The sequence below is a fragment of the Coloeus monedula genome, assembly GCF_965178545.1.
Source record: "Coloeus monedula genome assembly, chromosome: 1".
Lineage (NCBI taxonomy): Eukaryota > Metazoa > Chordata > Aves > Passeriformes > Corvidae > Coloeus > Coloeus monedula.
The window spans coordinates 45693502-45718948 of record NC_138781.1 but is presented as its reverse complement, the minus strand read 5'-3'; the positions used below and the strand labels follow the sequence as shown (position 1 = coordinate 45718948).

General features: G+C 37.2%; 1 protein-coding gene across 1 annotated transcript in view; it reads right to left on the bottom strand.

Moving 5' to 3' along the window:
- Nucleotides 1-25447, bottom strand: part of ULK4 (unc-51 like kinase 4) — a gene marked incomplete at both ends in the record, with an annotated part of 221246 nt that overhangs the window by 78290 nt on the left and 117509 nt on the right. The window contains one exon of the mRNA XM_082281603.1: nucleotides 13856-13961. Within this exon, the coding sequence (XP_082137729.1) occupies nucleotides 13856-13961 (106 nt within the window). The remainder of the gene's footprint in view (nucleotides 1-13855; nucleotides 13962-25447) is intronic.

Below are 25447 nucleotides of genomic sequence, written 5' to 3'. Positions count from 1 at the left end.
ACCACAGGTGATAGGTCGTAAAGCCAAAACAAAGTTTCGTTTTAAGTGCCTATTGGATTAGAAAGTTATAAATTGCTATGTAACCCTTTGTCTTGTGACTATTCGCCATTACTCTGATGTACTGCAAATCTCACGCCTTGAGACTGATGCCTTATTTGTTATTTTAAGCAATAAATCCTGTGTAATTGCATAGTCCCATCTCTCTTAACTGAATAATCCGATGGGAGACCCGAAGATTGGGGATCCAATAGGATTTAAGTGCGTGCCTTGTGAAGATGTGTAACAGAAGCGCAGGAGAAACTTTGTATGCAAGCACCAGTTTAGTACCTGTACTGGTATTGGCTTGGATAGATTTAAATTTCTTCATGTTAGCCTACATGGGTTCTGTTTTGGTTTTGTGCTGAATACAGTGTTGATAACACAGGGATGTTTTGGTTATTGCTCAGTAGCACTTACACAGAGTCAAGGACTTTTCTACTCCTCACCCCCTCCATTAACAAACAGGCTGGAGGTGCACAGAAATTGGGACACAGCTGACCACAGTGATATTCCACACCATATGGTATCACACTCAGCAATAAAACTGAGGAGGAGGAGAGATTGGCAGGGTGGATGCTGCTCCTGGACTGTCTGGGCATTGTTTAGTTGGTGTTGAGCAGTTGTTTCCATTTGCATCACTTGTTCTTCTTGCATTTATTTTTCTCTCTCCCTGGTTTGTTTGTCTGGGTTTTTTTCTCCCTTCTCCTCAGAATTTTAAAAATTCTTCTTATTATATCTTTTTAATTATTAAACTATTTTTATGTCAACCCACAAGTTTTTTTTCTCACTTTTAGGTTTATGATTCTCCCCCCTCACTGCAGAGAGAGCTGATTGAGTGGCTGTGTTGTGCTCAGTTGCCAGCCATGGCTAAATCATGACAGTATCTTTTCCTTTTTCTCTACCATGCCTGCTCTGCTGGGCATAGGTGGTTTTTAGGCATTAATGTACTTACAGGGTCACAGAAGGTTTACCAACTTGCTTCAACACAAGGAGCCTTCACCATCCTGCCCCAGGTTGTCCTTCATGTGACACTTCTTATGTGCCCTGGGCAGTACCACTACACACCTACCTCTCACTACACACCTATATTCCTCTTTCAGCCTGCTTATGCCCAGACCACTGACTATAGAAAGCAAGTTCAGGCAAAGAAATTCAGTTTGACACGACAATGGGGGGGGGGAGAAAAGGGGAGTTTGCAATTCAAGACTTATGCTCCTTTGTCCTTGTCCCCTCCCCACCACCCCATGTAGTCCCAAGTGAACAGACAAACATTAAGGATGATAAAATTTAACAGTAGCTTGAAACAATGAAGTAGTATCGCCAGCATTTTCTAAGACAATCTATCCTGCAACAAATTCAACACAGGTCACTGCTTTCATCTAGGATTCGGGATTGTGATAGATCCTACAGAACAGTGGTATTGTGGCATGTTTAATAGGGCTTCCCTCTGTTTATGTGAAGAAACACTTCTGGTTCAGAGAGACAGCTAGCATGTCAAACAGATGTAGGGATGCTCCATGAGTTTCATTACAGGAATGCACACTTTTCCAGATGGAACCAGTATTCCGTTCCTAGCAGTAAATAGCTGAGATGTGCTCAAAAATTTCACTCTCCTCTGTTCAAACTAGCTTGTCCTTTGCCTTTGTTCATCAACATCTTTTGAAAGAGAGAACTGACCAGCCCCAATGAAAACTCTGCTTTTAGGGAGAGGGACTTCAGAAGTAGGCTAGAAAAAGTGAAACCTGGACCTAGTGAATCTGGATCCACATCAAGGAAATGCAGCTCTTTTGGGAAGGCTGGAGGAATGTCTCTAACGGGACTGTCAACAAATTATGCAAGAACTGGAGAGAAGCTGCAGCAAGTAAACACCAGAAATGAGAGGCATATATAGTTAAATTTTCAAGACAAACAATTTCAGGGCACATAGAGTTCAAACATTTTGCACAATTTGGCCTGTCAGAATACTGCACTGAACTGGGACAGTGGTTACAATTTAGCCTGGAATCCTGGATGTCACAGGCAGCACCCACACTGGCCAGGTCCATGGAACCGAATTAGAAAGTTACTGCAGGAGTTGTCATTTTCTGCCTTCTGGATGTGTTACTGTAGCACTGCATGCTGGGCAGGACTGCACGCACACCTTTCACGAACACAGGTTTTCTTTCAGGGCACACAGGAGAGCCCCCCAGTCAGCTCTTGCACTCAGCCCAGACTGGCTATCTCTGCATCTGGCTGATCCCAAAATGCACAGACTTGGTCTGAGTGACTGCCTGACCCATAGGCCAGGCAAGCAAAATCTTGTAAGCAGCGCTGTTCTTCCTATGTTTTCTGTCAAAACCTGTAAACTTGCCTTGATAATCTGTTCCTTTGGGTATTCTATATGCCTTTTCCTTATCTTGCTTATGACTCTTCCTCAGAAAGCTGCCTCTAAATTTATCTTCTAGTGTTGCTGTTTGAACCACATGCTCTTTTAGCAACATTCAAGGTAATTTCTAAAGAAAATGCATAGTAAGTAACAGTTTGAGCTTTTTTCTTCTAGTAAGATAAATAATGGAATAAATACACAATTCATGTCATTCTGGGTTGAATGATGGGATCAAAATATACAATATCTGTCTGTGCTTATTCAGCAAAAGTATGTATTGGAAAGCCTGTCCAGCCATCATGGATAATTTTACTGTTTTTTCAATCTTTATATAATACATATAGTAGCATTAGTTCTGCTGTCATCCAGGGAAATAAGTTGTACTTCCTGGCTGCATCATTAGCTAAAAGCTTTACATCACAATATGGGCATGTTAGCTAGGAAATATGACCCTTTAAAAGTGTGTATAAATCCATTAACAACACTTTACTGGATTTTTTTCAAGACTCACTGGAATAGGGATTAGAGGGTTTTGAGTAAGCAATCTGAAATATGATAAATAAATAAAGAACGGCCCTCAGGAAAGACTAGACAAGTTGAAACGGAATGGATGCAGGTGAACAAGAAGTTTCTTTTCTTTATCTTTTCAAAAGGTGGGTAGTAGCAGGGAGAAAATCTTCTGTTTTTCCATTCTCCTAAGAGACAGAAGACAGCTTCAGACTTTATATAAATATCCTATTTCTTCTCCCATTCATCTTAAAAATTCAAAGGGAAGCACATAACATTTTCCTCAACCAAAACTAAGGAACAACTAGCTGATGCAGTATCTTCTAATAATATGGAGACATCTATGGAAACATTTAAACTCTATTTATGAAACAAAAACCCCAATGTTTATCAAGTTAGGGCCTCTTTAAGAGAAAAGTAAAACTGATTTGCTTAAAGCTCAGATCTGAAACCCATCACATGTCCTCAAGCACATGTCTTTGCTGACAGATTTGCCTTCATAAACCCATCTTACATAAATAACATCTTGGTTCACTTAGGAAAAAGCTTAAGCTAAAAGGAGATAATTTTTTTAAAGCATGGATAGACAAGTTTGGGTTACATTTATGAAATGTATTTTCTTAAAAAAATGAATAGCATCATTTTAGACATCTACATTTAGACATCTACATTTTTGTCACAGCAATTTAAATAACCACTGTCCCTCAGCTGGAGGTCTCAGTTGCACCTCAAACAGGTTCCCCCACCATGTGACTTGCAAAAACTGCCTACATGCAGCTACATTGCAGATAAAATGTAAATGAACATGTATACAACTCCACACAAAATTAGTTACCCTATCAAATCTACAAGCATTGATCAGATGCCACAGGAAAAATCTACCATTTGAGGAGTGGTAACTTGTCTAAATAACTTGTATGAGAACACAAATACTCACTGGAATATATACTGTCTTAAGATGGCGGAAAATCCATATGTAAAGACTTCAAAAGAAATTTAACTATAGAAATGAGTTATTGAATATGAAATGCACATTAAAATGTAACTTAAAGTGTTTGGAAAAGCAAAGCTAAACAATATTATAAAATTAGATCCCAAATAGCAAAAGAAAACATCATCTTAAAAAGACTACATATAAATGTTGCATTTTAGGCAAAAGTCTGAAAAATAAAAAATATTTAGGTGGAATAGGAAGAACACCACAGGAAAAGTCTCAAGGAATATAGACTACTACTTTGTGTAAAAATTGGGAATTTCAAAAGGCTTTACAAAATGTAAATAACTTCAGTTTCTCCATTATGAGAAGCATTTCTGCTTTAAAGAGAAAATTATTTTAAAGTTTGATTGTCCACATTGGTTTAAACATATCTGTTCAGTACACGGTTTTCCTGAAACTAACCCAGAAGACAAAAACATCTGGCTGCATGGGAGCTATGACAACTACTGAACACATTTAAAACAAAACAAAACCCCAAACCATTCTTCAAAGCAGTGAAAAACCTCAGATTTCATTTATCTGTCCACTAGACAGATCTGGTCCCGCCAAAACTGGCGCTTGTTTTTAGCAACTGACAAAATGAACTTCTTTCAGTAGGATCATACGAGTGCATCTGAAGAAGACTTTTTCCTATGACAGAATGATTGATGTAGTTTAATTTTGTGTATAGTACTTTGTACTTCTGTGACTTTACACTTACCTCAAACTGGCAGTGGTACACTGCTTTCATACTGAGACTGTTCTAACTGCTGGAAGGGAACATATGTGATAGCTCTACAACCCTTTGGCATACTAACTGTATTCAAAATGTGTCTCTTTTCAAATATATATTTTTAATTTCATCTCCTAAAATGACCTTTCAGCTTACTAATTATATATGACAAAATACACAGGGACAGCATAATAATTAGATTTAACTTATCCGTAACAAATAGTTTGCATTGTCAATATTTAATCTGTAGCTAATATGATAAGTACATGCTTACCTAGTTATTCTTTTTTTCTCAAACTGACCAAATCCACTAGTGTTAATATATATTATTTCAATTGCAGTTCATGGGAATATTAACATAATGTCAAATGACAATGCTTAAATCAAACTGCAGGAAAAGCAGCACCTAGAGTAAATGCAAAGACCCCAGTCTCAAGAGAGAAGGGAAAAAAAATACCATTTTCATGACTGAGTGAAAAGGAGAATAAGGTTTGAAGACTTTCCTGGTTTACAGTCCTGAGGCTGTCATCAGGAAACCTTTGGATACCCACAACCTCAACCTGATGGGAAATCTATGCCTTTTATTTTAACAAAAAATTTTACTTTTTCAGTTTAGGTTTCTGCCTCCAAATAGTACCAATCAGAGCATTCACTCAGTCTAAACCTTAAATCTTAAATAGGTATCGGATAGGTACAGAAAATGTGTATTATGATTGGCATTTTAGAAATATAAAGACAGAATAGGCTTTGAAATTGCTGTATTTATTGAACTAACTTCCCACTATTAACCTAAGCTAATCAGTTGTACAATCAGATGTCTGCATAAAGCCTCTCAGACTAGAATATAATGGAATGAAAAGATTTTGAATATTTTTTGTTATTATTCTGTTCTTTCCCATCAATTAGGTGTTAGAATGAGATATCTTAGGTAGTTCAAGCAGCCAGCTATGCTGCAAGATGATCTGCTTGGCTGGCCACAGGGATAGATAGTATCAGGACACCTACTCCAGCCACAGAAATGCCAGTACTCTCTTACAGTACAGCACTAGAGAGACAAGATGTAACAACCTGTTGAGCCTTTTTTCACTTATTTTATCCTTTGATGTTCTAGCAAGCATGCTGTGACATTTTGTGCCTTATGGGTACGACTCAACAACAGGCTTGGTTCTACTTGACTGGCATAACTGTTCCTCGCAGCAATTACCATTTCTATTTTCATCCTCTTCAGATGGCTGCAATGATGGACATCACAGGATGACACAGCTTATTTTTTCCTCGAAGACTTCACTACTACCATGCTATTTTGACATGATTCCCACATATCTTTCATGATAGTAGGCTTCTAAGTTTACCCATGTGACATTACACACTTCCACCTGGATGACTGGCATTTTGGGTCAGAAAAATATGTCCTAATACTGCTAAAAAGCATTTTGAGCTTCGTAACATCACAGAAGAAACTTCCTCAGGCTCAACCACCATTGACTTCTCATATAAACTGTAACTCAAACACAAGACACACAACACACTTACTATCTTGAGACGTTCATAGAGACACTTCTGTGCTCAAGAGTCAAATTGCTTCAGTACTTCAGTACTAACTACTTCAGTACTAACTACTTCAGTACTAACTACTTCAGTACTACTCAGTACTGGCAAGGAGCTGTGAAAGGCTTACACCCCGCATAGCAGAGGCTGCAAGTCCCTAAGCAAGGGACTGTCTCTCTCTCATCCAAATGATACAGAAGCAACGTCTGCAACTACTCAGACAAGATGATACATGTATTTTTTATACTTTAAAATGATTTCTTATTTTACATTGATTTAATTAAGAGCATTTTGTTTCTAAACATTGACTAAATACAGAAAAAATACTTTTAGGTTCTCACTCATACTGATTTCACTAACTTATTCTCCCTGCCAATCTCTCTATTCAGAATCACAATACATTGCATATGAACTAAGCTTTACAGTAAGCAGATATAAAGCACTGCCATAAAAAACCTTTTCTATCTTCAGTCACTAAACAAATACTTCTATATTGTATCCTGTAAAAACTTCTGCAGGAGACTCCTAGGAAAAAACAGAAGCTAGTAGGGAATGAGTAAATGACTCCAGAACCAGTATGAATGTGTACCTGATTTCTCCACAGACTAAGTCTGTGGGTTTTATTTGTTGTTGCTTTTTTTTTAAGGGGCATATTAAACAATGTATTCTATAGAATTTTATAAGTACTGCCTCTCCCTTGCAAGAAGACTCCTTCTGTATGACTACTCCATGGTCCTCTTCTTGATCACTGTCTTAAGAGATAGTTAATTTCTCCCATCTTGGAAGAAAACGCTGCAACTTTGAAGCCAGCTACTCCAAAACCTCAATTTTACCCCTAAAATCAAAGTCACATGTAACGTCACACCAATGCCTTCTCAGTATTGCACTGTAGTTCAGACTACTGCACAGCTGGGTGCAGCAGGGAAGTCAGCTTACTGCAGTCTACCACTTAATTTCATGAACATTGGTGATGTAGCAGGTCAGAGAGCTGGCTAGGGAGCTACAACCTGTTCTTAAACAGTGTGCTATGGGCACCATGATCAAATGTCTTTTGGAGATTAAGCTGAAATCAAATTATCTCTGAGGAACTGAAAGGTAGAAGAATATCCTCCTAAGGTTTAGGTAAGTTAGAAATGTTTGGGGTCTATCTAGAGAGCCTAGAATTCATAGTCATGATTATGGTAGCAATAACTATCGTTTTGTTAAAGATCTGTGTATAAAAAACCCCTTTTTTTTCCTTTTTTTTTTTTTTCCAAGAAAAAGGTTAAAGTTGGATGTTGGTCTCATAAGTGCCACTTTTTGGATATGCAGCATTTAACAGACTTTAACAATACAACACACAAAGACATTTGAAATCTAATTAGTCTCTTGACATTTGACTAAAAGTCAAAGCAGTGGGCCACAAGATGAATAAGGATACTTCAGCCATGAAAGTTGATCTTTCTTTCATGAGGTGTAAATGAGTTATGATCATCTGACTAAAAACTTTATTGCAGATCTGTTCTTTTTAATAACTGTCCCTGCTTTAAGCACCTAGCATGCTTTTTTAGTATGATATTGAATATTATGGCTGACATTCTTCACTTCCACCAAAGGTCCTTCTTTAGGAACTTTGGGTTTTACCCAAACTGCTTAAAATACCATGTACTACTAACAGCTGTCACATTTTCACACAACTCAAAGGTTGTTTTCATTGTACTAAACTAAATTTCCCTTTTACTTCAGTTTCTGAGACTCAACATCATTAAGACATTAAGTTTAGGATTTGCTCTACCATATAATGGAAACTTGTTTTTAACATTCAGACAAACATCTGCTTATACTGCTAGTGGTGGCTACTTCAGTACAGTAGCCAATACAAGATCACAGCAGTACAGTCTGGGAAAGGTAATTCAATTCAACATGACTGTATTGAACTTTTTATGTAAATCATCTCCTTACAAGACCATCATGAAAAAAACCTGGTAACTGATTTATGGAGTATAATGAGATTCAGAAAAGCTAAAAATGTAAACTCATTCATAAGTAATACTGGCCTGAAAACAGTTTAGTAGATCAGCTTTGAATAACAGTGGAAACTTGGAATTAATTTTAAACATGCTGAAAATAGCTTTTTATATAAACATAATAAATGTAATGCATTATCAGGAATAAATAACTGCAGACAGACTATAAGAAATACCCACTTCAGCCTGTAAGATCTATTTTCCAACAACCTGTTTTGTTCATTTCTTCAGAATGAAGACCTTGTGAAGCAATTAAAGTCTTAGAACGACATTTCTCTGCAATGTAGTATGATATACCCAAACTCTTCCTATAAAAAAAATGATGCAACAGTTAGATGAAGAAATTTCTTGCCTTTGAATATCACCCATGGACAAACAGTACTCAGAGTTGGAAAGCACTGCTAACTAGACAATGATTCAACTTTTTCTATTTTTAATTTGTACAAAGTACTTGAAAAACAACCAAAAATCCCAAAAAATCACAAGTAAAGAAAAAAAAGCAACAAAAAGATTGAATTAAAAGCAAAATAAAAAATTTGTGTATCTATGAATTGTACTTGAGTACCAGAATTTCACTACATTAAGTGCTGTGGTGCACTTGGCTATTTATTACTCATCACATCCACATAATGAAGCAGCCTTGCACACTAACACCACTTACTTATCAAGCAGCCAACTTCGTGGTTTGTCTTATGTCTAAATTTGTCTGTGTGTCAGTGCTTGTCACTAGACACATATCTAAGAGGCAGTACGCCTTTTCAGTAAACTGCTCTAGCACCTGGGTATAGAAACAGATGATCAACCACTGTACTCCTACAACACTTGCTTAGGAACTCATAATTTCAGCGTCCAGAACAGGGTTCTCATTTTATAGTCAACAGATGTAAGCCCTTTTAATATGACAGGCACAGAGTAATGTATAGCTGGTTGTTTCATGACCAGTAGAACTAACAGTACCGCTCTTTGTACCTATCTGCATCCTATTATGTCTGCCTACTTCCACGGCAGTAAGTCACCATCCTCATCACTGATGACTTCCTGCCCCTGTTTCTGAAACCTTGGTGCTACTTTGTCCTATGTCACCCAACTATAAGCACACCCTCCAGTGTGAGTTGCTCCCATGCACTGACCAAGCCTGTGGGACCATTTCATAGGTACCCTCCTCAGGCACTGACTAACACACCGTTAAATTCAGTGGTTACAAACCTAAAACAGAGACTGCAGGCATCCTGGAAAGAAAATGGGAGGTGAATACTGAAAAGGCCACGGAGATGTATTAATTAATAATAGGTCTTTACATATGTAATGTATAAGTACATATATATATTTTGTACATGTCATACATAACACTGCTCTATTTGCTGTACACTAGTGAAGAATATTTAATTGATAAGGCTATTGTCTTTCCCTAAACTACACCATTAACTTGGGTCTCTCTCATCAGATACTATTTATTATAGATTGAATACATATTCTGTATATTTGGATCTCTGTGCTCGTTCAAGTGGACTTAAAACTGTCCAATATCAAAAGATGGGGAAAGGGAGGAAAGAAAGACTGGCAGCCAGAAGTCAAGACAGAAGAAGAGAGGGTAAGTGTCACTCTCTTAGAAGACCATGCTAAAAATGACCACAATTGTCTTAGCTTTTTAATATCTTTCCTTAACTATTCACCAGGGACCCTATATTAATCCTAGTCTCCTTACTGAATTCCAGTCTCAGTAATTAAACTGAATTGCATTATTCCCCTCTGATTATTAAGTGGAAATTGTCATTAATGTTAACAGAACAAATGTTTAATAGCTGATAACACAAGTACAGGCCATTTTAAATTCCCTCTGTGACTTCAGTTGCATATGTTATTCTCCATTTCACCTTTAAACATTTTAAGTGGTTATCGGTACATGTCTGATATATTGTAACACAAAAGGACACACTTCAGGGATGAGAGAAATTAATGCTAGGCAATCCACCTTCTATGAAAGTTGCTGAACTGCACAAGCATATCATAGTTATTAGCAGGAAATCACAGAAGTAGTAATGCAGAAAGTGCCATCATGCAAGACTTTCTTGAGAAAGGGGAAAGTTCAACATGTAAGCTACAGCCCCTTAAAAAAAAAATCTATCACCTCATACAACTCCTTTCAGCAGAGAGTTCTGAAGGCTAACAGGCACAAAAGGAAACAGTGATGTGGGTCTCTAAATGATCTGTCTGCAAAAATACAGCTTCTTGGCACTTGAAGAAAGGCATGCACAAAATCGGAAAGAAATCTTCATTGCTAATGTCTTGACTCTTAGATACAAAAATCTTGACAGGACTGACCACTTAACCTGAGTTGTTTCTTATGTTCAGCAAGTATCTATGGTTTTTAATTTCTAAAGCTCCATATATACAAGAATTAATTATCACAGTGTAATGGAGAAATAAGGAAAATTGATGACCCATAATACTCTGTCTTCAGCCTTTTTATTTTTTTTTAATTAGGCAAATAGCTCATGGATGTTGAATACCTTCATTAACGGCACAGACACAATGTTAATAGGATGTAATAACATGCATGTTCAGCAAGTTTACAGATGACATTGAAATGAAGAAAGCAGCTGATGTGATGATGGATTGAAGGATTCAGAAAGAGCTCAAGAAGCTGAAGAGCTCAAAAGAAAGGGCTGCCAGAAACCTTTTAAAGTTTAACAAAGGCCAATACAAAGTTCTGCACTTGGGAAGGAATACATTCATAAAATAGTACAGAGGCTGAAAATACACACATCATGCAATCCACTCTCCCAAACACCTTGGTTGCGTGTCTCTGGACTTGCTCCAGTCTGTCAATGCCTTTGTTATAGTCTGGAGCTCAAAACTGGACACTACAATGAATGGAGGAGAATAATCACTCTCCTCCACCTTCCAGCTTTTCTTTCTTATCACAGCCCTCTTTTGCCATGATGGCTACAAAGGCACACTGCTGACTCATGTCCAGCTTTTCTGTTTGGACTCCAGGATATTCTTCTGCAAGAGGGAACTCAGTTTTCATTTTACTAGATTGCATTCTTCTCCATCACACAAAAGTAATTAAAAAAAGAAAAGTTAAATGTCAAAGATTGTTGTAATGCTAGGTTTAGTTTAGCAGGCTGCAGCTTTCCTGAGAGCTCAACGGAGCTGCTTAGGGCAGTGCAACCATGTCACTATCCCGTAGCTCATTTCGGACGGCTCCGTGGTTTTGCTCCAGCAGCTATCAGCCTTACAACACGGTGATGGCAAAGGAGGTGAGAAGGGTCTCCCCATGAGGGTTTGAGAAGATTTTTAATCAAATCTTGCCCCCGTGACCCTCAGAGGCAGAGAGACCTCGTGATCCCGGCGCAGGGAGGTTTTGTCAGGGGCTCAGGAGGGGTACATGGGCAGAGCAGGGGTATAGGAACCAGTAGGGAGAGCCTGAGGGAGTGGCAAAGGCTAAGGGGAAGGAACAGGGCGGGGAACAATCTGGGATAGAAAAAGCAATAGGTAAACAGATCGCCACAAAAGATATGGCAGTGGAAGTTTAAGGTATTTTCTGGATGTGAACACTTGTCTATTTACAGATGGTAATGCAAAGGATATAAAGCCCTCCAGTTTGCACAGAATAACTTATCTCCCCTTTTAATTAAAAGAAAATCTAGTAGTCTGCAATTACAAGATCAATACTCTCATAACATTCTTGCAAAACAAATTTTAGAAGTTCTTTACTTGACAATTAGACCCTAAATCAAAGCGCTGGCCCAAATCCAGGTTTCCAGTACTCTGAAGATCAGCCAATGGGGAAAAGGGATGAGAGAAGATGGGGACATTTAACTTGAGATAAATTATTTTTGGCTGCTGTGCTTCTTTCTCTAGTGTGGTTGCTGAAGTTCAGTGAGCCCAAGTTAGTGTTATCTAATCACTATTAGTCTGAAAATATTACTGGAGTCATTATGACATAACACAAAAAAAATACTTTAATAGTATTTCTATCCTGCTTCCTTAATTTGGAAACTAGCATGACTGAAGAGATAAGTTTTATTTTTGAAGCAGATGAGAAGTGAAAGAGCACAGACATAATACCAGCAGCATAAAAAGCACACAGGAGTTTGCTCTGTAGGACAATAAAGAGGAGATATTTAGGGAATGGAGGCACTTCTGCCATGCTGTTAAACAGTTTTGCACCTAATTTGCCACACAGAAAGGCAGAGTATATTACTTTAAAGAAGGCATGCCAATTATGTCGCTTGTGGGACTTGAACAAACTTCTTTGCATTGTGCAGTTTTAACAAGTTACCCTGCTGCAACTGAGGTCAATGCCAACTTAGGATTTTGCCTGACAGACAGCAGATGTGCCTAAAGATAGTAAAAGCAGCACACACATCTAAATCTCAAGAAACCCCAAGAAGTTCTATGTGTGATAGGCAGTTTGGTGAGAAACAACCAAAGAATCAGAATCCTATGAACCAGCCCTTTCCAAATTAGTCATACTATTCTATTCTCTCTTTTTTTTTTTTTTTTTTTGGCTCTGTTCTCCACTAATACACCACTAACTTCAGAGTGGGTCTATTTGTGACAGAGGAGAGGAACATGTTACTAGCAGCAACGTCAAGTACCAGTATGTCTCCTGAATAATTGCATTGCCCATTCAATCCCTTAAGAGTAAAAAAGGAATTCAGCTCTCTTGCTTTCTGGGTCAGTGTTTTAACTACTACGGTAATTACGAAAATGAGGACATGACTACTACCACCCATCGTGATTGGATTCATAGGCTGGTATGCGTACCAGCAAACAGTACAAATGGTAGCACGGATCTGTACTGCTAGATGTCACTCACCCATTAATGATAAACAAAAGAAATGCTATCAAAATGTACGTCTCTAAACAAGTTTATAATTTATACAGATTTCCGATAGCAGAAACCTTTTCTTCAGAACCAGTTTCTAAATAAAAGAAGCTTAGATAATAAAATACAGTGAAATGAATCATGGAATCATAGAACAGTTTGAGTTGGAAGGGATCTTTAAAGGTCATTTAGTCCAAACCCCTTGCTATAAGCAGGGACATTTTCACGTAGATCAGGTTGCTCAGAGCCCTGTCCAACCTGACCTTGAATGCTCTCAAGGATGGGGCATCCACCACTCTCCAGGCAATCTGTGACAGTGTTTTATCACCCAACTTAGGTGATAAACATTTCATGAAAACGTGCAATGTTTTGTAGACTAAGACTTTATAGTCAGTTTGGGCCTCACCCCATTAGTCTACTTGACTGGGCTGGAACAGAAGCTCTTTCTTAAAAGCGTGCAGAAATACAGTACAATTTATCTTTTCAGAAGTTTAACTAGTGGGAAAAGGAAGACCTTGCAGAGGTCTCTCCCTACACTCTGCACTGTTATATTCAGAACTCCAGCCCATGCCGTCCTTCCAAAGGCCATTCTTCACAGACATAATGTCATTTTCAGTTAGTAATTCTTTTGTAAGTGCATTTTCTTGAAAGAACAACGTTCTGAAAGCAAAACTTATAATCAAATCAGGAAGGAAGGAAGAGGAAGTGATGAGGAGGACATCAGTTACAATGCAATTATCTACCAACCACAACAAAATCTAAATAGATAGAAGTTTAGTTTCACACAGTGCTGGCTACTACAGACTGGGAAACACCTACAGTGAGGAGAAAAAAGTTGACATACCTTCTTCAAAGAGAATCATCATGTTCGTACTTTTGTTAGCAACGATATTATTTAGTAAGGCGATTACAGTTTGCATTGTATTCCCAAGTATACTGTCCTGGTGTCTCTGCAAAAACAAAACAGTACAAAACCCAATAGGTCTAGTATTCCTTTTGCAAGGTTAGAAGACTATTACCTTAAAAAGTGTGGTAATACAAAAGCAGTACTTTCTCAATCCCTTAAAATTTGACATTTAAAATACTATAAAACCAGCCAAGTATCTTGGTAGATAACATCAGTTTCAGGGATCCTAATCTACAACCTTGGACCAAAACTTCTCCCACGTTCTTTTAAATTAAAAGAATTCTTAACTAGGTCTAATATGTCAGGACTTTTAAAAATGGCACAGAACTTTATCAACCTAATTTCTATATATTCAGAACCAGAAATATTTCCCTTTGTATGATATTTCTTCTATTAATGGCATTACCGTTACTCTTTTCAGTCCCAGGGTGATAACCCCACCGTAAGTCTATTTGTTGTTTTCCTTTGTATACATTCATAATTTCACAGATAAATTAAAAACCTATGACTGTATTGAATTGCATCACTTTTTTAATGCTTTTCTTATGTTTGATGATTGCTTCAGTGATTTTTCACAATTGTTGAGACTACACTGAGAGGAGGAAGGCACCAGGGTTTATAAAGAAATTTATTTTCTTCTGTTATATTCACTACACTCCCATACCAAGATTGAAAAGGGTGGTTAAGGCAATACAACCAAAGCATTTATATACACACTAGGGACAGTAATAATTCAGATAACTTCCAAGAAGCCAAAATAGGACAAGCCTTGACAAATCTGAGTTTAGATGTAGAATTAGCCTGAGTACTTTTCAAATCTCCCTAGAAGGTTCAGGAAATATTATGTCCAATTTTCAGACTCAAAGCCAAATAGAAACATATGTCCAAAGTGATAACAACTAAGAAAAAAATTGTCATGTTTCATGTATCATAGGTTTTTCACATGCACTTAGGTAATTTCCATGCTTCCCTTTCCCAACAAATCTCTCAGTATATTGGTATTGCTCAACTACTTCAGCGCCACAGAATACACCATCTATTAGGGTCCATCTCCTGTCTGACAGTAGGCAGTTTAAAAAAATTTGAAGTTGAACATGATGAAACTTGTCTGAAGCTAAGCATTTCAGATGGCAAAAATCACTTCAGCTCTTGAATACAGTCGAAGGAACACTTTCGGTTTCTGCACTAAAAAAATAAAATGCTATTATTTCCCATAAATATCATGAAATATGTATGTTAAGGAATAATACATTAGCAGACAAATACATAAACATACACAGCCTTCTATTCAACTTCATGTTACATGAATTTTCTATTCACACTAGAGCAGTCTAAAATAGATTATAAGGAGACGAGACAAGGAAGAATACCTTGAAGGCCTTTTGAAGGACTGTAGCTTCCTACCCAACCCTTAAAAATATATATCCAAGAGCTCTTAAATTCTATTTACTTCATATAGCATTTTGAGATGTTATTCATGATTTTTACAAAAAACACAAGAAATATCTGTTCCTCTAAAGGTCTGAAATACAGCCTGATAAACTCAAAAGCAAAGTTGGAAAGTATAAACACCAGATTCCTCAAAAGATAAGGTAACCAATACAGAAAACAGACACCATAAATCCATGGTACTAAAAATATATTTGAAGTTATTTTCCTACAGATAGCTGACAGATAGCTGAAAGATAAGAAAAACATTATTTTCAAAAGGCCAACAATGTGTTTATCTGGTAGTCTATCATCACAATATCTTATTAATTCTCCTAAAAAACATCTAGAAAACAATACACTAAATAGTAAGAATGACTATTTGTGCTACTGAAGATAATGACACATACACTGAGAACATAAAATTAACAAAAGCAAAAAAAATCCCCAAGCGTCAAAACGAGAGCTGACTCAAATATTTTCTTTGCAAGTACAGTATCTTTTACTGCTTCATATATTTGAAGTACACACCTCCCAGTAAAATTCCCCTTTCAGATATGCAATTAGAAGAGAAGCTGTTAGTTGCTCATGATAGCAATCTTTCACTTTCACCAGGTTAGTAACATCTCAGTGAAGGCATCTTTACTTTTAATGGACAACAATTGCACTGTGCAACCCTCTGCTGAAAGACCAGCACTGATGTTTTTACTTATATCAAAGCATAAATAACAAAACTTATCTAACCCTAAGTACATATAAACTAGAATTCAAGATGCAATGTAGATATCTTGAGGAAGAAATATGGTATCTTAATGAATTAAATGGTATACTCAGCTGTACTACTAGTGATTTAATGTATGTTCCACATGGGTTTTGACAAGATACTAAGTTCCAAGAAGCTGCAGGTATGCTTTAGTTATCTAAGCCATCACTGATTGCTGCTAGACTCAATTTTAGAGGTTTATATAACAATATTTAACTTCATAATTTATCAAGGAGTAAAGATGATCTAATTTGTGTGCACAGCACCACTGACTGTGGACATTTAATGAACAGTGCACTTGACAGCTTTAATAAAACATAGCATTTGCCAGCAGAGATAATTAGAATTGAAGCACTAAAATTCTAGTGTTTGGCAACAGAGATGAAACAACTTCATTAAAATGTACAGCTTCAGTGAATGAAAGGCAGGAAAGCACTGGACCCTGAAGAATCAGCCTTCTCAAAACTAATTGCTTCAGTGCTTAAAAAGGACAGCTATGAAATACCAAGGGCATAACAAGGAAATACTAGTATTAAAAAAAAAGAAACCACAGAAGATAAATCAGGCTTTTCAAATAGAACTGAACTGTATTTAGGCCATTACACTTTTCATTCTAATTTTGAAGGGTTGTGCTTTCACAAAAGAAATCAGTTGAAGTATTTACTTAAACCAGTTAGGTAAAAGGGTGTGAAATAGCAAAGAGGGAATAGGAATCTTGGCAAGATACTATGGCTAAAGCTGCTTTTTCTCTTCCTTTAAGTGGATTAGAATTTAGAACGGCACTAGGCAAACGACAGTATTTTAATTACATTTTAGATAACAAAAGAGATTGCACTTGTGATAAGAGGTTTCCAATTTGGGAGACTTCACGTACATGTCTCCTACTTAAGTATCTAAGAATCCAGAAGAGAAAGCCCTAAATGCTACGTTTACAGATATGCTGTAATTAAACCTTACACTACATACCACAGTACAGCTCATTCAATGTAATCAGAGAGATTAAACTCTCCTTCTCAAGCTTACATATGATCTATGAACACAAGTTAGGTAAGTAAGGGGACATGAGAAGATAGAGGCTTGATTTTTCATACACTAAATCCATTGAAAGAAGAAAATCATAGAAATGAATGATATTCAAATTATAGTTATTAAAATATGCCATTCTTATCTGATGATTCTTTGTCACAGTATAGTTGAGATGAAATAAACCAAAATGTTGATGCTAACAAGGACCTCTTTACAGGAACATAGTTAAATATTGCATTCAACCTTGCTTATTCTGATTTGCTTTTACTTCGTTTATGAGACAATCAGAAACTTATCTAGTTGGCTAATTTAATCTTTAACATTTTGTGGCTTTTGATTCATAAGATCAATTATGTACAAACTGAAAGCATATAAATATGGATCTCTAAGGTAATACTATTTTCCTTATTAACTATCTAAATCAGAAGTAAGCACAGTCATGTTTCTTGCTACTCTGCTTTTCAAAAATCAGCCTTTTTCAAAAGTACAGTTCTACCAGAACTAATATTTCAAATATTTCCCTCTGGGTACAGTCATACAAAAAGGAGCAACTACTAATTTGACAACCAATTTCTAGAAAGACCATGCTTTTCAGATGTATCACAACAGTGACATATTCAGTTCACACATGAAGATTATAAGTCTTGCAACTTCCACAGAAATTCCTGCGGTAATTTTGAAAAATAAAGAGCATCTGCATTCTTAGTCATTGAGTGCTTAGGCAAAGTCAGGAGAGGATGGGGAAAAGTAGTGATTTTGAAGGACTAAGGCAACCATTAATAAAAACCTAGAATGTCAAGCATCAACCAACAGAAAGTAGTAGAATTAGTCTTGGATTTTGTTCTAATACCCACTGCAGCAGGCAATGCAAAATTTCACAATCTTACATTCACTGTTACAGATGAACTGCAAAGCAATTCAGCAGAAGCTCTTAAAAAAGAGTAACATTTCTTCTTTCTACAAATTTACACCTAAATTTCTAGCAGCGATGGAACCTCAAAGTTTATCCTTTTGCACCTAAAAACCTTAGTGAAAAAACTCCACTCTCACAGAAAATTTTCTTTACTGTCAATGGAGTTGGAGTAGGCTCCTCTCTCAAGCAGAGTCAGGCTCCTTCACAGAGAGGACACTCAGAAGCAATTTCTCATAAAAACAATTTTACCCATTACCTAGAAAAAAGTAGCCAAGCAAATTAGGTTCCCGAGGATTAAAACTATTCATTGTGAATAACACTGAAGTTTCCTTAAAAGAAAAAATTGCACACAACTTAACAGACAGTATCTATACAGATATCTCACTCTGGAGGATTAAACTTCCTGGTATCAATGAAGATCCAGTACTCTGGAAGAATTTATGCTGGTATGCTCTGAAGCAAGCGAAACTTTACAAGTAATAGATACCACCACAGTAGTAACTTCATATTTAGAACCATAAATCTGTAGGTGCTTTGGAGAGTGCCAAGTATCAGTGAAGCATTTGAACTGCAAAGTCACTTGGGAGCTGCAGTCAAACATTATGCCAAAAATTACCATACCAAAATATTCACTTACCAGACTTGCATTTTCAGCATTCATTAAAAGCTACTTCTTAAAGAACTCAGAATGGCAGATACCAATCAATGGACATCTTTTTTCTACACGGATTTTGCTTTGATGCATAAAACACTTTGCCACCACAAGGAAAGAAGTCTCCTATACTCTGTGTTCATTAATCCATCATCAGCTGTTAAGGAATGGGTCTCTGTCTCTTCTCCCTCAGAACCTACTCCCATATCCATAGCTAACTAGTTGCTAAAGCAGTATTTCAAAGCAAAAACTGGTACTGACTCAGTTTCCACTGCCTACTGAGGTGTGCAAGATTGGGATTAAAAAGCCTTTCCTGACACTTTCCATAACTGAAAAAAAAAACCCAACAAAAAATCAACTGAGGAAAAGCTGTGCTTTTACAAGGAAGTAAAAATGATAGAAAAAATACCATTATCCCTCTTAATCTCAAATTGAATGTTTTATTTTTTGTACTCACAGACTTCCTTAAAATTCAGTGGTGTTGGTGAAAAAGGTGTTGAATGAGAAGCCATGGGATGACAAATTAGTACAAGGAAGTTGAACCTGTCTGAATGAGGAAAGAATGCTTTTCTCTATCACAATTTAGTTACGTAGAGAGATATATTCAAGCTGTCAACAGTGGCAGGAAAACCACATTTACATGTTTAATATTTTTGACTTTACTCCTTTCTTTATGCCTTCTACCCTCAAAATACTATTTAGTTTGAAAAGCATTAGGTTTTTTCCCACACATTCACATTTACTCAATCTGTAATTACAACAGAGAAGGTTGGTAACTAGTTATTCAAGTTACATTAAACTTGAAAACAATGAAGGACTGTTAAATCAAAAGGGAACACCTATTGAATCCTCTGTTACTCGAGTAATGGTATAGTTTCATTACATTTGGCTCCTTCAAAATACGTCATTCCTCAATTTCTATTATTACTTATTTTAGGGACTATTTAAGTAGTCGATTACTAGACTGAAAGACATAAGGAAATTCTCACTTCTTTTTAAGTCAGTCTGTACATCTCACTTGTGGACACCTGTTCATAGAGACTTTGCATGTTCCCAAAGAGACATGCATTTAGAAAACAAGCATACTCAACGACCAGGCTCTACCAGCTATCAATCTGTTCAGCTCAAAGCACACACACTACTGTGCATGCATGTCCTAGGAAACTCATCTTCCAGCCTTTCTGCACTCAAGCCACTCCTACAGTAGCAAGCTACATCTGTTAGCTGATACCAAGCTGACACCAAACCACATGGCAGGAAATGGGAGCACTAACAATATTCCTCAGTGAACAGACTGGCAGAAATGCTGAAGAGTAACACAGACAGCATTAGTATCCCATAAGAGAGAGGGCCCTTCTTTCATTTTTCTATCCTGGGCTTAGACAAGCAATTATGCTCTAAGCAAACTATATTCCTACTAGGACACTAGGCAGTCAAGGCAAGAGAAATTGTGAACTGATTGCTGCAAATGAAAACTCTACATTGCAAACCACTGTTTTTACTAAGTGTAAAAAAATTATTAAATAAGTCTATTAATGAATACAGTGATATTTTATGGTGTTATACTCAATCAATATTATCTCTTAAACAATAAGATTGTTTGCTTAGTAGTGAAATTCATGTGTACTCTAAAGAAATATTACAGGGAGATTTTATTTGGCATGATTTTTCAGTGCTTAATATCCATGGTCAGAATGAGACAATTCATGATTGATTCAACACTAAAATTACAACAACTTTCAAATCACTAGTCTTGTCCCTTCCTTCTGACATTGCAGAAGATTACAGAATTGGGTATCTCCTCCATTTTAGCTTTTTTGTTTCCAGATGACTAAACACTGAAAAAAAGTGGAATGCATAGTAGGCTCACGTGTGTTGGGTTTGCTGGTTTGGGGTTTTGTTGATCAGTTAATTAAAGACCATGGACATTAGCAAATCTTTACCATAATCACATTACTAAATACTTACAAACCCAGAAAAAACCCCGTATTTTTAGTCTGTTACAGTATCTTTGTGAACTACAGGATTGGAATTTATGGGCAAACTATCTCTATAAAGTTTCTTCTTCCAAAAATTAGTGGTATATAATCTTTATTCTCAAATATACCTCAAGTTAATCTTCCTGATAAGCAGTATGTGTATTACACAAACACACTTTCACACCCCATGTATCACAGCGTTATCTTGGCACTTATTCAAGAACTTGAATGTATTTTCTTCTTACGCCACGCTGTGGATATGAATTCCAAGAATAAAAGGAGCTGAGGTGGATTCAGTGGTCTGAACAGAACTGAACTATGATAGTGGAGCAAGGTTAGAATTCAGAGTAGTGCTAACTCTGTGTGTGCACTACAGTGATTAAAACTCTCCTGAGTGTAAGTGGATTTGATACACATATTTAAGCTAAATAAGACTTGAAGCATTTGCTACGTCTCTTAATGTCAGTATACAAACTTGTACAATCCAGGCCTAAAAAATACAGTGTTTATACAGCCATCAAAAGTTTCACTGCTTTGAGAGGAAAAAGGAAATGAGTCTGGTACTAAGAACCCTGTTTGGGTACACTTGGAAGGAGCAGTTTGTATTCATAGACAGAGAATTTCTCAACTGGAAATAATAATAATAATCATCATCATCATCATCATCTAGCAAAAGGAAGTACAGTTTCTTATTCTATGTAAATACTAGAAACACTCTTCCTCTTGTAGACACAACAGGAAGGAAATTGATTGTTATCCAAAAATATATAGTGGTTATACAAACCACTCATCAGCTGAACTTGGTGTCCAACAAACAAGCACCAACCCCATTCCCTAATCAAATTCTGTGCAAGATTAACATAATTTTGCTTTATTACTCTTTACCAGAAGAAACAGGTTGTAGTCAAGATGAAAAATTAAAAAGAACAAGTAAATAAATCTAGAGGCTAAAAAGAGAGAATTCCAAGGTTAAATGACCATTCCTTCTCCTTGCTCAGATTTTTCTAGGATATTGCTGCAGTTTCCAGACTCTACAGAGTTTGCTTTTGTATTAGCTATGCCTGCGGCACCAGAACCAAAGACAGTGTAGGTATCTTGGTTATGTCGGTCTGGGGCAAAAATAGCATTTTTTCATTTCATAGTGATTTTTACTCTTTTATTTGTTTTCTTCCTGCATTGCATTTAATACTTATTCTGTCTGTACCTGCGACCCTAGAAAAACTGAACACGAAGTTCACTTTAGTAGGCCGTATCTCAGGTACATACACTTCAGAAACGTACTTATGAAGTGACAGCCCCATTTTAGCTCTATAAAATACTGACAGCATGAATGCAACATCAGTCACAGGAATTTTATCTTCCAGCCACTGGAATTCACTGATATTGAAAGACAACTGTTCCCTTAGCCAGCAACAGCCTGATGGTGATGCTAGGCTACAGAACAGCATCTGAAAGAGAACTGATGAGAAGGAAGTAAAATGGAGAAAGAGATGACCGCTAACAAGAATGGCAATAATAGTAATTATTATTATTCAAAATATACTTACAATGTGAGGTTTATAATATTTTTATTTTTAAAAAATTTTTATGTGCTAAGAGATTACTATTCCTGCGACTTTAAGATGGGATTCAACTAAAAGAAAGTATCTAGATTGCATGTAAGAAAGAAATTATTTGCAACAATGGTGCCGAGACACCGGCACAGGTTTCCTAGAAAAGTTATGGATGCCCCATCCCTCAGGGCTTTGAGCAAACTGGTCTAGTGAATGACATCCCTGCCCAGGGCAGGGGTGTTGCAACTAGATGATAGTTTAAGATTCCTTCCAACCCAAACTGTTCTATGATTCTTTGATTTAGTTCTCATCACTGAGAATATTAAACTGAGAAGAAAAGACAAAAAGTAGTAATTGCTCCACTGAGTGCATAAAAAAGCATATAGCCAAATGAATTTCGGACTAGCTTGAGCGTTGCTGCCATGGTGGCAATCTCAGTAGTGACACTGCTCGGGCTGCCCGAGGCAGCACAGCGTCCGGCTGCAGACGCCCTTGGTGTCAGCTGCAGCAAAGAGGGAAACCTGTCAGCTGCAGCTTGCAGGGAAAGCTGGCTCCTTTGCAAGGAGCAAGCCCCAAACAAAGGTGGTGTAAAAGCATCAGCAGAGGCAAAGGACGAGAGGGGGGTATCTGTGTACATTCCCGCTGGTTCACTGCCAGTGGAGGGTCCAGGGACAAAGACCAAAAAAAAAAGGGAGAACACACCATTTTATATGGAGGTGAAACAAAGGGGAACAACCAATGGGGATTGACTGAGGAGGAGGAGATAACAGAGGAATATCCAATAGGGATAACTTAAGAGAGGGAATTACATGAGTAGACCAACGGAGCATCGAAGACAGGAGAACTTTCCAGAACTAATACATAAGCAATTAAGGAAAATGCATAAACATGAACTTATACATAAAACTGGGTGGAGAATTCCTCAACCAATAAACTTAAAATATGTAAACTAAGAACCACTAGGAACATGGGAACTTGCCATAATGACGGGGTGAGAATCAGACCTCTGTGTTCTGGAGGCCTGTGCACCAGTCCTCTAAATGCTGTGCTGCAGTGGCCACTGCCACATACATTGCAACACGATAGTGCCAGGCAGTAGACAGCTTGAAAAATTTACAGTCACTAAGCACTACAAGGTCAGCTGATACCCCACTGATCCTCCCTGAAGCACTCTCTGCCCTTGCCTAGCACAACCCAAGCACCACTTCTGAAAATTCTTACTCTCACCTGTTCTGAAGTCAATTCCCACGTTGCAAAGAAAAGCAAAGGCGCAACTTACAATTTAAAAGCTTAACTCACATCTACAAGAATACAAGGAAATGAAACAAATTCTGCTCCTCATAAGCATTTGAGAAACAGTATCAGATGCTATGACTTGGAAAAAAGTATACCTCTTGCTGATAAATATGACATCACATTTAATTTATTCCGTTCTCATCGGAGATTAACAGATGGTTCAAAGGCAGAATCAGAAATGGCTAAATTCAGCAAAATAGGAGCCTCTTCTAAGCAAGTCCTACTCCTTTCTCAAAGAGAGAGGAAGTTATACTGTATTTTGTTATTAGTATTATTAAGAATATATTGAACAGCATTTTTATTTTTGCACAACTTTCCAGGGTAATCTCCAAATAATTTATAATAGTTTTCTTTATAGTCTCACCCCATCTCTTTCCCCAAGTCATTTCTATTTAAATACCTACATATTCATTCGGGAAATCAACTTTAAGAATACAGCTTTGAAAATTGGTATAGTTTATGAAAATAAATTCCACTTAATGACAGAGATACACTTCAGCCATCAATATGTGGGGTAATTCCAAGCATAGATTCAATTCAAATCTTCCTGATTTTTACCACAGTTAAGGCAACTATTGCCTGGAAACACAGGAGATTCCAGTGCCTTCAGAGTGTAACACAGTGCCTTCAACACCCTAAAGAGTGACTTTTTTGCCCCTTATAGAGCTCATTTCAGCAGTAAACAGGCACTAAATGATTATAGGAGAACCTATGTCTATTGCTTTATAAGGACAGGATCCATTAAATATGTATATACAGACATATGAATGTACACACACACACGCACATTTTCTCATAAATTATTTCAACTATGACATACAAAATTCAAATGAAACTATTCCAGCAACACTGAAAAATCGATGATTTGAGACTCTATGCTGTTTCAAAATGGAGCTAGACTTTCAATTTCCTCAAATGTTTGACTTCAAACAAACACTCCCAGTGTGCACTGACACACTGGCTAGGTTATCACACCGCCTGTAACCCACAGTGGTTCGCTATCTTACAAGAAATGTAGAGGATTCAGGTTCTTTCATTTCTCCTAATTTTTAGTGAAAATCCAGATCATCAGAAGGCTCTGTGGCAAGGAAAATCTAGTATATGCAAACTGAAGCAACTTCAGTAGGAGATGGTGAGAGATGTTAGTAAAATATCTCGCTTAGCACTCGAAATATTTATTTTGAGCTTCAGAAACCCAGAGTCAACCATTTCCTCTAGGGTGATTATGAACTTGGAACTGCGCTTGGGCCCTTCCCCTAAAGCACTCCTGATTGACATGCCACTGGCTACCCTGAGATCTGCCTTTCTCCTCTACCTCCCATGCAACTCTGGGCAGAAAATTCATCCTGAACAAAAGAATCCTTTCTCAGTGAAACATACATCCAACGTGGAGTAACATCATGAAACACTGAAATTATCCCTATATTTCCTCCCCCAACAACAGGCTGGAATCCTGAAAACAAATGGAGCCATGACTACAGAATCACAGAATATTCTGAGGTGGAAGGGACTGACATGGATCATCGAGTCCACCTCTGAAGTGAATGGCCCATACAGGGATCAACCCCACAGCCTTGGTGCTCTGACCAGTTGAGCTGATCAGCAAGGTTCTGCTGCTCTACCCATGCTGTCTTCCAGCAAAGAGCAGTTTTATTCTCATATGAATTAATAGCCTGAAAAGGAGTTGGATATTTTTAGATCAAAGTAGCATTTTGATGCTAAGAGAGAGGCATAAAATATCATCGAGAACTAAATTTAATAACACTAGAGGCCAGACAGAAATTTTAGCCCATATGTGGTGTCACACAATGTGTCATTGCACTGTAAAAGGGAAGAATAAAGAAAAATAATAAAAAAGAAACCAAAACCCAACTAAAAATCCCCCCAAAAACCAAACCAAAAAAAGCTCACATAAACCC